Genomic DNA, 14284 nt, shown 5'->3' with positions numbered 1-14284 from the left:
TTTCGAAACATCTTCACTAGTGGTCAATACTCGGAATTTAATTATTTTCAAAAATATTTTTTTAACTTTTTTTTTTTTAATATTTTTTTGCAAATAGTTATTTTACTTGTTATTATGAGAGTACGCAGAAATTATGTATCTCTAACCGTTTTTTTTGTTGAAGCTACCCAATTGTCTTTCCCTTTTATTTAAATTTTAAATAGAGATTTTTTTTTCAAATTAGTCTATTTCTTTTTCTGTTTATTTAGAATTTAGAATCTGAGCTATTAAATGATTATTACTCGATGCGCACTCATTTTAACTCATTTCTTTTTTTTTTTTTGGCAAAAGTAGCTGTTATTTTTTTATGTTGGTGATTATTTTAGACACAATACATTCACAATATTGATGTTAAACCTAAAACGAATTTCGAAAATATTTATTTCCCGAGTATTGTACATTGTTCTTACCTAATTAAAATTATCTTAACGTAAACGTAGACTCGTAACGTTTATCCAGTAAGATGTTAGTGTACGTTACTTTAAATACCGGTAAATAGTTCTTAGTACCGGTATTGTCTACCCTTCTTAACCCTAGTTCACCTTTTACTCATTTGATTAAATAACATTAAATCTGTAAATAAAGTGGTTGATGAATTTTGAATTATCTGTGTTTTTTTTATTATTGTTTTTTTTTTTGTATAAATTATAATATGCGAGTTTGTGTGTGCTTATTGGTATTTAAAAATGCCTGTAGAAATAATATTTTTGTTTTTTGACTTACCTGAATCCAAATTTTCTATTGTAGATGACGTGTTGTAAGTTGTATTGAATAAAGAAAATATGTGACAATCTAAAATTTTAAATGACTTTTGTCGTTGACTGTACTATTGATAAAACCACAGAGTAACGAAACAAAACAGAATGCCAACTTGCACACAAAAATATTACCACAGAACCATTCATCCAGAGTATTACGACATGAAAACCAGTTCATACCGGCACAGTGAGATATATTAGCAAAAAGTTAGCGGACCTCCTACACTCCCCCTAACTTTAATCTTAGCTCTAAGGTCCAAGTTCACTGAAAACTTAAACATCAGTTTTCTTAAAACCACTGTTTGTTATGAATAATCAAATTAAAAAGTAGTTTTAAGAAAAACTAGCGTTTATGTGGTTGGTGAATGTGGGCCTAACAGAACCAAGTTTTAACCGGCGGCTGACCGTCCGCCGTAACCTCATGTCAAATAGCCGACAACCCGAATTTCGCTAAATCCGGAACATCGATATCGTCTAAATCCTTCATCGATACATAACCATCTTTGATCGGTACATAATCGTCAGTTCCGTCATTCAAATCGATAATCGGATCTTTGATATCGAATTCGCTGTTGATTTTAGCTTCGTTGAGGAGCTTGAGAGATTCTTCTAGAAGTTGTGTGCGATGTTCAGGGTTGTCGGGGGTGTCGGTCGAGCGGCGGTGGTGCAGGGTGGAGGGGGCGGAGCCCTGGTATGGTGGGGGCTGAGGCCTGTTGTAGTTGGCGGCGAGGTTGGTAGATGACTTGGGGCTGTAGGGACGCGCGAGGCTGTTGTTGGGGCTGGAAGATTTTTGAGGGTTATTTTAGAATAAGGTTTTTAATATAAAATTTTAGTATAGCAACAAACATAAGAATAAGAAACAATGTAATAAATTATATTAATGCCCTGCAGTTTCGTTCAATGCCAAGAAATCGGATTTGTGAGACCCGATTTTCTCCTCTACTTTAAGTCTTTGTACGTTGATTAGATGACATACTTAGGTAAACATTTGTTGATATTATGTTTAGACCGTGGACACATTATTTCAATATGCTACGTCTCAAACGTTTGCTAATTTTTTAAAATAATAAACACCAGTGTGATAAATAAATATTAGTTACATACCTAACTCCGAGACTCTTGGTGCTGGTGTTGTCAGCTACATGCGTCTGCTCAGTGTTGCCAGTACCGTAGCGACACATCTCCACCTTCGACTTGTGTGCTCTGGAAATTATATCATCCGTGGTCTTATTGTGTTGCCATAGAGTTTATAACAAATGGACAGGAATGGTTTAAGTTATTTATAATGCAATGAAATGTGAATGGCATATTAAAAAAAATATATACAGTCATCGGTTCATAGGTTAAAAAAATGCTTGTTTAGAAAAGTTTAAATGACTGGTTAAGTTTAAAAAAATTAAGAAAAGCAGGTACTTATGTATTATAATATGTAGGTATGATACTAATTCCAAACTGAATTTTAATAACAACACATGAATTAAATTGAGTTATTTTGTTGTTAATAAAAATTAACAGAACTTTTTTAAATTTATTGTTAGTCGTTAAGCGATCACACAAAAAGTAAAGTACCTATATCATATCGAACCTTCTATTTCTATAATCGATACAAATGTGGAATATGTTCGCCAGAAAATATTCTGACTCTGGGTCTCGTCTGAAATAGAATTTAAAACATTTTTAAGGTCATGATGACTTCAGCTGCAGTTGATTTAAACAGCTCTCCCAAACTTTTTACTACACAAATAAAATTTTTCTTTAGATCGATTATAGGGTTAAGCAACGCAGAGCACGGTCGGTCCGTGGATAGGTGACCAAAATTAAATAAAAAAAATCTTGTCATAACAAGTTATACAACACGATATATTGCTGGGTCCTCAGCTGTTATTCGATCATTTATGACAGTCGCTACGGGTTGTCAGAAGCCAGAAAGTTAGACAACCAGTCTTACCAACACTTAGCTGCATCCTGCTAATCTGGAAGCTGACCCCAACATAGTTGGGAAGAGGCTAGGCAGATGATGAACTATATAACTTACACGGTGGCATGCAGAGCGCAGACGGCGGCCGATAGGGCAGCTACACACAGCAGCAGCAGCGACAGTGGCACCAGCACTGCGGCTGATAGCTGACGCCCGTAGCTGCGGGATGGAAGCTGTTCCTGGTGGAGACAAGTTCACTATACTTACACGGTGGCATGCAGAGCGCAGACGGCGGCCGATAGGGCAGCTACACACAGCAGCAGCAGCGACAGTGGCACCAGCACTGCGGCTGATAGCTGACGCCCTAAGCTGCGGGATGGAAGCTGTTCCTGGTGGAGACAAGTTCACTATACTTACACGGTGGCATGCAGAGCGCAGACGGCGGCCGATAGGGCAGCTACACACAGCAGCAGCAGCGACAGTGGCACCAGCACTGCGGCTGATAGCTGACGCCCGTAGCTGCGGGATGGAAGCTGTTCCTGGTGGATACACAAGTGAATTTCGAAGTCAGAGGCACATTCGGTATCATGAACAACGAGATTTTGGGCCGAATGATCGAATTTCGACCTGATGAACAGCTTTGGGAATTATGGTCCGAATGATGGAAATTTTGAAATTTTGGTTCGAATGGGTTGGTTCGAGTGGGTGTGCCCACTTCACCAGGCCATTTTGACTTTATATTGATTTGTGATTACAACGGAGAATTGGTCTTATGACCGAGTTTCGGTCTATTGGCTGTAACTCGATATGTATGTGAGTTAGCAGACGTTTTGGAAATATGTAAAAGTGTATTTTCAACCCATTTGCAAAATACATAAGGACCGAATTTTCGTCACAGATTCAAAATTCTAAAAATTCAAAAAGAATATGTTCATGACACGTTTTGACTCAACCAAACAACATTTTCTGAGGACAAACATTTCTAAATAAAACAACAACACGACAAAACCATTTATTTCTCCAAAAAATCTCCACATACCTTACTAGGTGCAGTCCAAGCATCCCTAGTATCCAACGCCTTGAAGGATTTAGCCGACTTGCTGGAGTTGGGTACTTCGGTGAGGTACTCCAGGTGTTGGGTGGTACGCTCCTTGTAGATGGTGTTATACTGGAAGAGTTGGAAGCAGGTTTTATTGAGCAGTCTTCTGGTGAATTGGGGTGATTTGTTTGACTAGGTGTTTTTGAAAGGGTCCTATTGAAAGGTTCAAATTGGTGCTAAGGAAATGAAACACTAAAATACTTATATTTTTTTATCAATCCACTAGTGGACCAGCATCGAGTCTCTCGAATGGCATTGAAGTACCTAAAGCCATCCTGCCATCCCGTTCCGTTTCATTTGCGATGTCTATATATCCAGTTATATAATTTTTACATAAGTGTTTTTAAAATATTAGGTACAGCCCCTAAACAACTACAATTACTTTTTCTGAAAATTTCGAAGCCCTAATACGTTGTCAATCTTCTTTGACAGCAGACGGGACAGTGGATGCACTTCTTCACGACGCTGCAGCTCCAGGGAACATATCTAAGGAATATAACATAAACAACAGCCCGAAACAACCTACCAGCTCAAAACTGCACCAGTCCAACGTCAGACCAGCATCGCGGAAGAGTCTCTCGACGGTGGTTCGCTTGTACTCGCGCGGGCAGCTCGGCAGTCGGGACAGAGGACGTACTTCCTCGCGGAGCCGCTGTAGCTCCAGGGAGAACGGCATCGAGCTGCCCAGACGGACTACCAAGCTGGAAGACATTGTTTTCAAATTGGATGACGAATTCTTGAAGTAAGTGTGCGTTATTGAATGGAAAGGCAGTATAAGACCTTCGTAGACAATGTTTCAAATTATTATTCTTTAACATAAGAACTTTTCTGGGATTTATTTGTTTGATTTTGCTCAAAACTAATTTCTTTGGCGCTGGTAATATCTTTCATTCTCGGATGTTTCCTAACCATGATTTCTAGAACCCTCCCTCTTTTATAACCCCTTATGTTGTCTCAGGAAAAGTACCTTTATTTCCAAAAAATACTTTAACCTTTATGTCATAATCATTCTTTATGTCATATACCTAAAAAGACACGAAATTAACGGTACCCACCCTTCACCGTCGCTAGGTTTTAAAGGAAGTCGAGCGCCGAGATCGATGGCGGACGCCAGGAAAGTCGCGTACAGATCGCCGCTACTCTCCGTCCACAGCTTAGTGCGCAAGATGTCTTTCAGTCGAGTCATCCTAGAAATCGTAAAAGTTATCTTAGAGCGATTGCTAAGATCTAAGAACAATTATAAAAGTTTTATCTTTAAGGTAGATAATACGAGTGTCACTATCATTCTCTTTCGCCTCGTTCTCTGACTCTTAGTCTATCTTACTCTCAAATCCTCCTATTCCTCCCCCGTCTATCTACCTCTCTGTTCTTCTCTATCTTCCTTCCCCCTCCTTTTACCCCTTCCCCTATCCCCAACCTCCCCCTCTCACCTCCTCCCATTTCTACCAATTCCCTGACTCCCTGTATGATACTCCCTTCTCTCTTCAACTACCTTGTACTCGCACTCTGTCACCCTATTCTCTTACTCTTTATCTAACATTGATATTACTTACTTGTGCTCATCCAGTAGATCTTCAACATTCAGATTATCGATCTTGAGTTCGACTTCGTGGCGCGCCATCTTCTCTTTATGCTGGATTTCTAAAGTAAGCAACACCCTCCGCGTCTCATAATCTTGTCGGTTTAACCCAATTACTTCGAGCTGTATAAAAAATTGGATCTTTAGCTTAGCAGTTTTTACCTATATTTTTATTTATTTATTCAACCTTATCACTAACATTACAGATATAATCTAGTTAAAAGAAACTAACTTAGGTGACCTAGTTTTAGAAATACATAACATAACATAACTTACTAATCCTAGTTGTTTTGTAAATAAATAAATCTTTTGACAACAGTTGATCATGAGACTTCGTCCGTTAATTGAAAAAATACAATGTTCAAATCATGATCATCTGGCCCGCTAGAGCTGGGAACTGGGTAAGAGAAAGACTTTTTTCTTATGTAATGGGTCGATGTTGGCAAGTTCCTTTTCCAAAAAACGTTTTCTATGTCGACTATTTCGATTTCGATGTTAGGAACTTCTCAAAAACCCAATATGAAAGATAAATCTTACCGTAATTGGGCCTCGGGAGCCTCTCGGTGGTGTTCCGAAGATGAATCCCGAGTGATGCCGACCGCTGTAGATATAACGAAGCCACGAAGGAAGCTCCGGTTTGCCCAACATGGAAGCGTGGAACCGGTATTGTTGATCGAATTCTGGATTTGGACAAAGAGGTTTGATGTTCAGATTGCGGTCAAGAACTAAAAGATCGAACAAAGGAAGGTTGAGCTGATCTTAGTATTATTGAAACTTTTCAAATGTGTATTGATATAAAATCATTGCTTTGTTGCCGCCAGCATCGATTATAAAGCAAAGGACACTGAAACGGTTCGTGTACCATTTGCCATTTTGTTAAATACCGTTCAACAAAATGGCAGACGATGAATCTAACAATGATGCCGAAACAAAGAAAACTGACACAACTTTTTCATATAAAAGCCCCATCATACTAAAGATCCTCATTAACAAGTTAATGTCATTTGTCCCATCATACAAGTTCATTTAAAAGTAACTCTTCATCAAAAAAGTAAAGTCCAGTTAATTCGTTTTGAGAACAAAGAAAGGCGACGCAATAAGATTTTCTAGAATATTACGTAATATCCGAGCATTCGCCGTAAGTGCACCGCTATCAAGCCGCCATTTTGTCGACGCCTTAATTTCAAATTGGTATCATCCTACATACAACATCTAGAAATTATGTATCCCAAGGAACCACAATGCTTCTTTATTTTCCCAGTTTCAGTAAAATATTCCTTTAACTTGACCTAACTTGGGCCCAACTCTTTCATCAAAGTTAAAGACTAACCGTGAAAACGGAACAAAGAAAACCGCGCATTTCTTTCATATAACAGCTCCTTTACACCAAAAATCCTCATAAATTTCACTGTGCATCATACAAGTTCATTGAACAGTAGTTCCTCATCAAAAATCTTTCAAAGAAAATTTCACTGTTAGAACAAAGAAAGGCGACGCAATAAGCTTTCTAGAATATTACGTAATAACTGGGCATGCGCCGTAAGTGCACCGTCCACGCGGGCCTAGCCGCCATTTTGTCGACGCCTAAATTTCAAATTGGCATCATCCTACACAACATTCAGAAGTTAGGTATCCCAAGGAACCACAATGCTTCTTTAGTTTGCCAGTTTCAATAATATGACCTTAACGTGGGCCCAAATCAAAGTCTAAGTTAAAGTCTAACCGTGAAAACGAAACAAAGAAAACCGCACAATCTTATTAAGTGTTTAAAGCTCCATTAAACCAAAGATCATCATTAACTTCTCTGTGCCATCAAACAAGTTCATTTAAAAGTAGCTCTTCATCAAAAAAGTCATGTCTAGTTAACTCGTTTCGAGAACAAAGAAAGGCGACGCAATAAGCTTTCTAGAATATTACGTAATATCCGGGCATGCGCCGTAAATGCACCGCGCACGAGCCACGCCGCCATTTTGTCGACGCCTTAATTTCAAAATTGGTTTCAAAAATATCGTTAAAATTCTCGAACACTTCCAAAAAATCTTATTCAATCTCAGTTTGAAGTAGGTACAATGAGCCTACAATTCCAAAAAAACATCCTTCAATTAATACTACGGATATAGAAGATTCGGGAAATGCACCTTCCCCTCTACCCCTTCCCTCAAGCTCAGGGCGCGGCCCGGCCAAATCGAAAAGTCTGGAACCTCGAAATCAATATCAAGATAGGAACAACGCATGTCCTAAAAGTCTAGGGCATGCGCTGTATCTGCAATGCCCATCGATCGTTATGCGTCCGCCATTTTGTACGACCACAGCGACGCCATTTTGAAAGCACGTTCGAATGTTGAACAAAGGAACAAAGGATTCGAAAATCAGTATGGAAAAAAATATTTTTTAGGCAATTGGTTTAAAACGCGAATTAGATATATCACGAAATAGATTATCACTGAATTTAATTCGGATGAAAAATATTTTTTCCAAAAATATGTCAAAAATATTTTTTACAAAAATTCATAAAAAATATATCGCAATTTAATCACGACGAAAACATAAAACCGTTCAAAATATTAAACACATTTTGAAAAAAATAATTGTTCGAACTATCACAAAGACCCGGAAATAAAAAAAAATAATTTTAATAAAAATCCAAAAAAATACCTGCTGCTCCTGTTCGGTTTTGCGGCGGAAAATCAGCGACGTTCCACTCATATCAGAAGATTGACAAGCAAACACTCAAAGGGTACTAATTAAAATTCAAAGATCTGATGTGAGATAAATCAAAATGCGGACAGGCGCTGCACGCAATGACGCAACAAGTTCCACCGAGCACGTCCTAGATGCGACTCCCTGTAACACTCAGGTAATCTAGGACATGCGCTCTAGATGCAATGGTTATTGATTTTGCAACATATATTTTGATAGGTAGTTTAATATGGAAACTCCCAAGGGAAGCGGACAAAGGCTTTTGATTGACCGGTACATTTTTTTACTTTAATTTTTTTTCTGATAACTATTTAAATTTTATTTTTTGTTTAAATGATAGATAATTCATCAAAAGTATCATAAATGAGCAAAGCAAAGTTTTAACGCAGTAACAAATTTTTTTCTCTTTTTTAACTAAAGACGTGGGCTTCCTCAAGGTAAAATACTGAGCCTAATGCTAGTCACCGTCTTAAGGATTTTGTAAGAAGGCTTTAAGGAAATCAACGGAATTTTTAAATCATCTTACCCAATAGAAAATATAAGAAAGCTTTTTCGTTGATAAAAAAATTGTATTTTGAAATATTAATTAAAAATTAACTCAAGTTTTTTTTGTCCAAACGTAGAAACTATCAATTCCAAAAAAATATTTGCATTAAATAAACCAACCGAACCGATAATCGAATATTCCAATAAAGGGTTAAGAAGTGCATTAAGTAACGTCTATTTATTACCTCAAGTCATGAACGCGAGCGATAATAAAGTTAACACGAGGTAGTTAAAAGTTTTCTTTCAATACAATTAAAATGAACTGCAATCATCATAGGTTTAAGCTTTTGTAAAATCTTATTAATTCTGCTGGTGATATCTATATGCACTCAAAAAGAAAATTATTTGGTGTTGGTACTTAATCGCTATCTTGGGTGCAAGTCAAGCGCTTACCGCGTTTTTCTTTGTCGCTCTCTTATGAGAATCGGGGCCACAAATTCTAAAGTTATCTTCTACTACAAATGTACATTCACAGATTCCTGAATGATTTTTATCTTTTCAAGGATAGGTACCTAATTCACAAAAAAATGCATAAACTAGGAAGCTGCTCTCCTACCAGGGAATCTCAAGAATATGCAAGACAATCTAGGTACACATGCATACATAGGTTTGATAAACATTTTTTATGTACTACAAACTTTCAGACAAACTAACGTTTAAAATTCAACAGCCAATTACAAGTCCTTAAAAAATGTAGGTATCAAATACGTTAAGATCCCCGCATCCTATCCGAAGTATAGACCGCCACTCGCCCGCAACTCGGACCACCTACATAATACAAGTACATAATATAAGTACATAAGTTTCATCTAAACAACACGTGTATTATAAAGAAATCAAGAAATCAAAACTGGCATCACTAGATAGGTACATATAGCTGCCATCTTCCCCCATCCCCTTCCTTATAATAAAAACAATTGCAACTCTTACCTGCATCCCAAATCACCTTCTCCCCAACCAATATCGACTACATTTTGACTACTCTCAAAAACACGACGCCAAAATCAAAGATGGATGACAAAAATTAAAGGTCTGTCTGGGCGGTGCCAATCGATAGAGCTATAAATCACAATATGGATGCCCTAGGCATCCCTACCACGGAGGTAGGACATGCGCTGTGTATGCAGTCGGTATTGATTTTAAAACTTCCGCTATTAAACTGACCCTTTGGTTTTTTTATGAACAAATTGATGGGTAATTGTAGAGATTTGGGAAAACGAAAAATAAGTAGGTGCTTAAGAACATCGGCATACGAATCTTTAATGCTGATATGCTAATGCATAATATCGGGTCTCAATTATTTTCCATTTTTTTTTTTGCCAAAACAAATCGTATTTGAAAAGTAATTATCTAGCCAACAAATAGTAATGAAAGGAATTTAAGAAGAGAACAAGGATAAAATATTTTGTTTTACGAAGACAAGAAAGAATTATTTTGTTACGCAGCCATTAAAATTAGGAAAACTTCAAAACCAGAAATCAAAGATCTTACCTGAATCTGCAAACTGCTTCACGAAGACTCGATTACGGAACGACTACATTTCGAAAACTATTAAATCAAATATCTACACTTAATCGTTATAATAGAAATTAAAGGTGATTGAGAGAGATACGAGCATTGCGGCCGAAAAATGGCCCAACAAACAAAAGAACATTCTTTTCGAACATTCGAAGCTATTTCACGTTTAAACTTAATCAAAAGTTGGGCCACCATTTCCAGATTTACAATTTTATTTTGAAATGTCTGTTCAAGGTCGGTCACTTTTTACTGGACTGACCAAGGAGGGTTCTTTATTCGCGGGATTTGCGAATGTCAGTAATAATAATACCTAAAAGTGACCCTTCTACTAATAGCCCTTTCCCGACATCACCCCACCGGTCGATGGATGAATCATCACTTTGTTAGATTTACACATGACTGACATATATGTATGTTTTTTATTTAAAGGTAACAAACTGTTCTAAATCTATAAAGACTAACATTATAAAGATAAAAAAATATATGGTTTTTTTTAAGGCTCCTAAACTACTGAGCCGATTGGTAAAACTTTTTCACTGTAAGTTGGGAAGCTACATTATCCCCAAGTCACATAGGCTATACCCGTGTACGTGAAGAAGTTCCTCGGGATGCTGGTGATTACACAGAAAACCGCAATTTGTAAAGCAATTAAAAAATCAAGTGACACCTTTTAAGAAAACACCTGAACTCAAGAAAAAGCAAAATACAACTGGCGCCCAACGTGGGCCAATTTGATATAAAAACGATATCATAAAAGAAGTATATTTCTGGTCGCTGGGAAACCTTTTAGAACGGAAAATTTCCTGTTGATCTGTAATATACCCATATAAGTGCCCTTAGATACAAAAATAACTGTTGAGCGAAGGCTTTAGGGAGTTATTAAGGGGAATAATATTTTATCGCGAAGTTTCTGCCCTATTATTTTATCAGGATTACTTTATTTTTTTATAATAAGTAATTAGGTGCTCGTGTTGTTGTTTATTTACATGTACTAGTAGGTACTTACCACTAGGTAATGCAATGACAAGTGTCAATTGATGAGAATTTACCAACTATAAGAAGTTTAAATGAATGTTTTGCTACCCGACAATAGATGGCTCTTTGATAAAAGTAATCAAATATAAGTACATAAAAATTAAACTACAATCAACGCATGATTAACCACAAAGCAAAAGCTACATTACCTACGAGTAACATACTTAGGCTATATTTTATCCCGGTACCGGCCGTGGTTCCCACTGGACTTGGGTGAAACCGCGGGAAAATGGCTAGTAAGTACATAAGAACATAAAAACCGACTTCCCAAAACACTAAAAAGCAAAAAAAAAACTATTTTTAGGTGCATCGGCCTAGAATTCGGTGTCTAATGGATGTTACTAAGTTAATTTTGCCACCGACTTCTAGGCCGATGCACCTAAAAATAGTTTTTTTTTTGCTTTTTAGTGTTTTGGGAAGTCGGTTTAATTTTTTTGTAAAAAAGTTTTTTATTTAAAGCTTTTCAGTGATACGTATAGTTGTCACTATCCATACAAGTGGGAAGTTCTCATCAATACAAAGAATATAAGTCCAAATACGAGGTATTTTACATATTCAGTTGTCGAGTTCCCTCGACTTTCTCTGGTCTCCATCATCAGGTCAGCTTCAAACCTTCACTGTTGCAAAGGTCTTGTCAATGCAAATAATTTAAGCCCAAACACGAGGTAGTTTACATATTCAGTTGTCGAGTTCCCTCGACCCTCTCTGGTTTCCATCATCAGATCAGCTCCAAATCTTCACTGTCACACCTGAGTATCAAGTTTTTACCCTATGTATGCCTACAGCTTTCGAAGGTTGCCCTCGATTTCTCAGGGTTTCCAACATCAGCTCCTGACCTGATGACTATGGGACCAACTGGCAGCTATTCCGAGTCGAACAAAAAAAGAATCACGTAAATCGGTCCATAAACCTCGGAGTAATCGATGTACATACATAGAAAAAAAAACATACCGGCCGAATTGATAACCTCCTCCTTTTTGGGAAGTCGGTTAAAAAGGCTCCGCGCAGCTAATTACTTGATCCCTTTTTTCGATAATGTAGTCAGAACTTTACTACTTTTTAAGAAATAATCCTGATATCCCAACCAGCTACGGTCTCCGGGATTGGTTATTCCGACATCTTCCAGGGTCCATGTTTTACCTCGGTAAATAGTTAGAGGCTTTCTCTCGTATTGCAAATTTAACTGATGGCCGAAGGTAATCGTAAACAGTTGGGCTTGAGGCCCAAGTTCACCGACAACATAAACATAAAGTTTCAAAAACTTGAATGTAAAAATTCATAGAAAACAGTTGATTTAAAAAAATTGACGTTTATGATGTCAGTGAACTTGGGGCCTTAGACCAGGATTTGCTACAGTCTCCATTATTCCGGCATTTCTCATAAATCTATTATTTATGTCCATACTGATTTACGATCCCGGACAAACTATTGACCGACCAAAAGTAAGCAGATTGCGGGCGCGCTCGAAGTAAATAAATTAGGTAAAGAACATGCGCTCTCACCTTGATAGGTCCAATTAAACAGGTTAGGGCTGATGGGTATGGCGAACATCTCGGTCTCGACCGCGTGGTGGACGTGCGCAGTCGATGCTGATGCAGCCGACAGGGCTGCTACCAGCAACGTGCATGCCACGAGCATGGTGTTGGCTGGAAATGGAAGAAGCTCAAATTAATACAAGGTAGCCGATATACTATGGTAGACTTTTCTATAGGGTGTGTTACCACTGCCTTGATGGTTGGTTGACAGTGCATGTTGAAGATAATTAGTAACCTAATTAACTTCTCTCTCTCTCTCTCTCTTTAAGTCGGTCTGATACCGACTGGATACTGGATGCTGGACCGAAAATAATATCGGCCCGACCCAGGAATCGAACCCGGGACCTCGCGCAAAGCAGTCGCGCTTTACACCAATAGACCAGTTTATTTAATGAGGCCAGAAACTGTTGGTCCCATATTTTAGTTTAAAATAGCCCATTTATCCAGGAAAGCTTTGCTGTTCCTTTCCTAGGTTCTATTTATCCAGGTGTATGCAGTAGTTCACACGGGACACGTGTGACGCCCGGGACTGTACCTACAATCATTGATATAATATGATAGGAACGTCCGTCCTTGTCTATTTTAAAATAGAATATCGTGTAAAATGCACATTATTATCGTAGTCGGATGTCGAGTTTATTATTATTTTGCGATGATGTCAGATTTTTTGCTTGTTTACACAAACAGGTTTCAAAAATTAAAATACCTATTTTAAAAACGTCATAGGTATTAGACGATTTATCTTACCTAAAATATAAGTATGTACCTATATGTCCTACCTATTCTAGAACTTACCTATATTAATTTAAAAGCATTGGTGCAACCGACTTGTTTACAGATATTAGATAATGTAGGTACCTAATAGGAACCTACTATTCGTTCTTATTTTATGCCAATATTTCGTAACCTTATTGATTTAAAATAAACCGATCATTAAAAACATAAACATACAAACACAGAGTCGACACATTTCAAAATACCCAAATAGCACACATTCCCATCACTATTTTTGTTTACAAACCGTTTCTAATTAACATTTTTCACAATCTCTAAACATAGCGGCATGATTTTCTCTACCATACTGCACGAACGAAACGAAATATCTTTAATTCCTCTGTATTAAATAACTACATAAATGCTTCAAATACGAAATAAACTTACCTTAAGTTCACCGGTTCCCCATAGCACTGTTTAAGGAATAAACCCGACCTATTTTAACAGGAATAGAAATAATAATCGATTGCTATTTTAGCCGAGTTTCAGCCGACGGAACGTAGATCGCATGTGCGACGCTTAGGAACGCCCCAAAAATACACAGAGATGAATTCCGTGGCTAGACGTTGTGGCGCGAAGAGATGATTTGAAATTGGAAAACGCGGGAAATGGAACTCCGTGAATTAAATGGAAATAGCTTTTTCTTTGTGTTTTTTTTACATGGTATAAGTTAGTGAAAGATAAATTAAGTGCTTTTCCCTTATTATTGGAAAAAAGTGGAGGAAAATTTTCAGTTCGTTACCTAGATACCTACTGGTTTTTTGTTTCTCTACGATTAGAAAA

General features: G+C 37.5%; 1 protein-coding gene across 1 annotated transcript; it reads right to left on the bottom strand.

The window, feature by feature from the left end:
- Positions 1-644: 644 nt before the first annotated feature.
- Positions 645-13712, bottom strand: LOC110381099 (uncharacterized). Its single transcript, XM_064040199.1, has 11 exons — positions 13679-13712; positions 12695-12838; positions 5931-6073; positions 5368-5516; positions 4870-5001; positions 4341-4515; positions 3755-3883; positions 3133-3254; positions 2383-2451; positions 1902-2000; positions 645-1576 (listed from the first exon to the last, which is right to left on the bottom strand). The coding sequence occupies exons 1-11, from the start codon at positions 13695-13697 to the stop codon at positions 1222-1224; spliced, it is 1536 nt and encodes a 511-aa protein (XP_063896269.1). The 5' UTR covers positions 13698-13712; the 3' UTR covers positions 645-1221.
- Between the last annotated feature and the right edge of the window lie 572 nt (positions 13713-14284).

This window comes from Helicoverpa armigera, chromosome 21 (genome assembly GCF_030705265.1).
Source record: "Helicoverpa armigera isolate CAAS_96S chromosome 21, ASM3070526v1, whole genome shotgun sequence".
Lineage (NCBI taxonomy): Eukaryota > Metazoa > Arthropoda > Insecta > Lepidoptera > Noctuidae > Helicoverpa > Helicoverpa armigera.
This window is presented reverse-complemented; position numbering and strand designations above follow the sequence as displayed.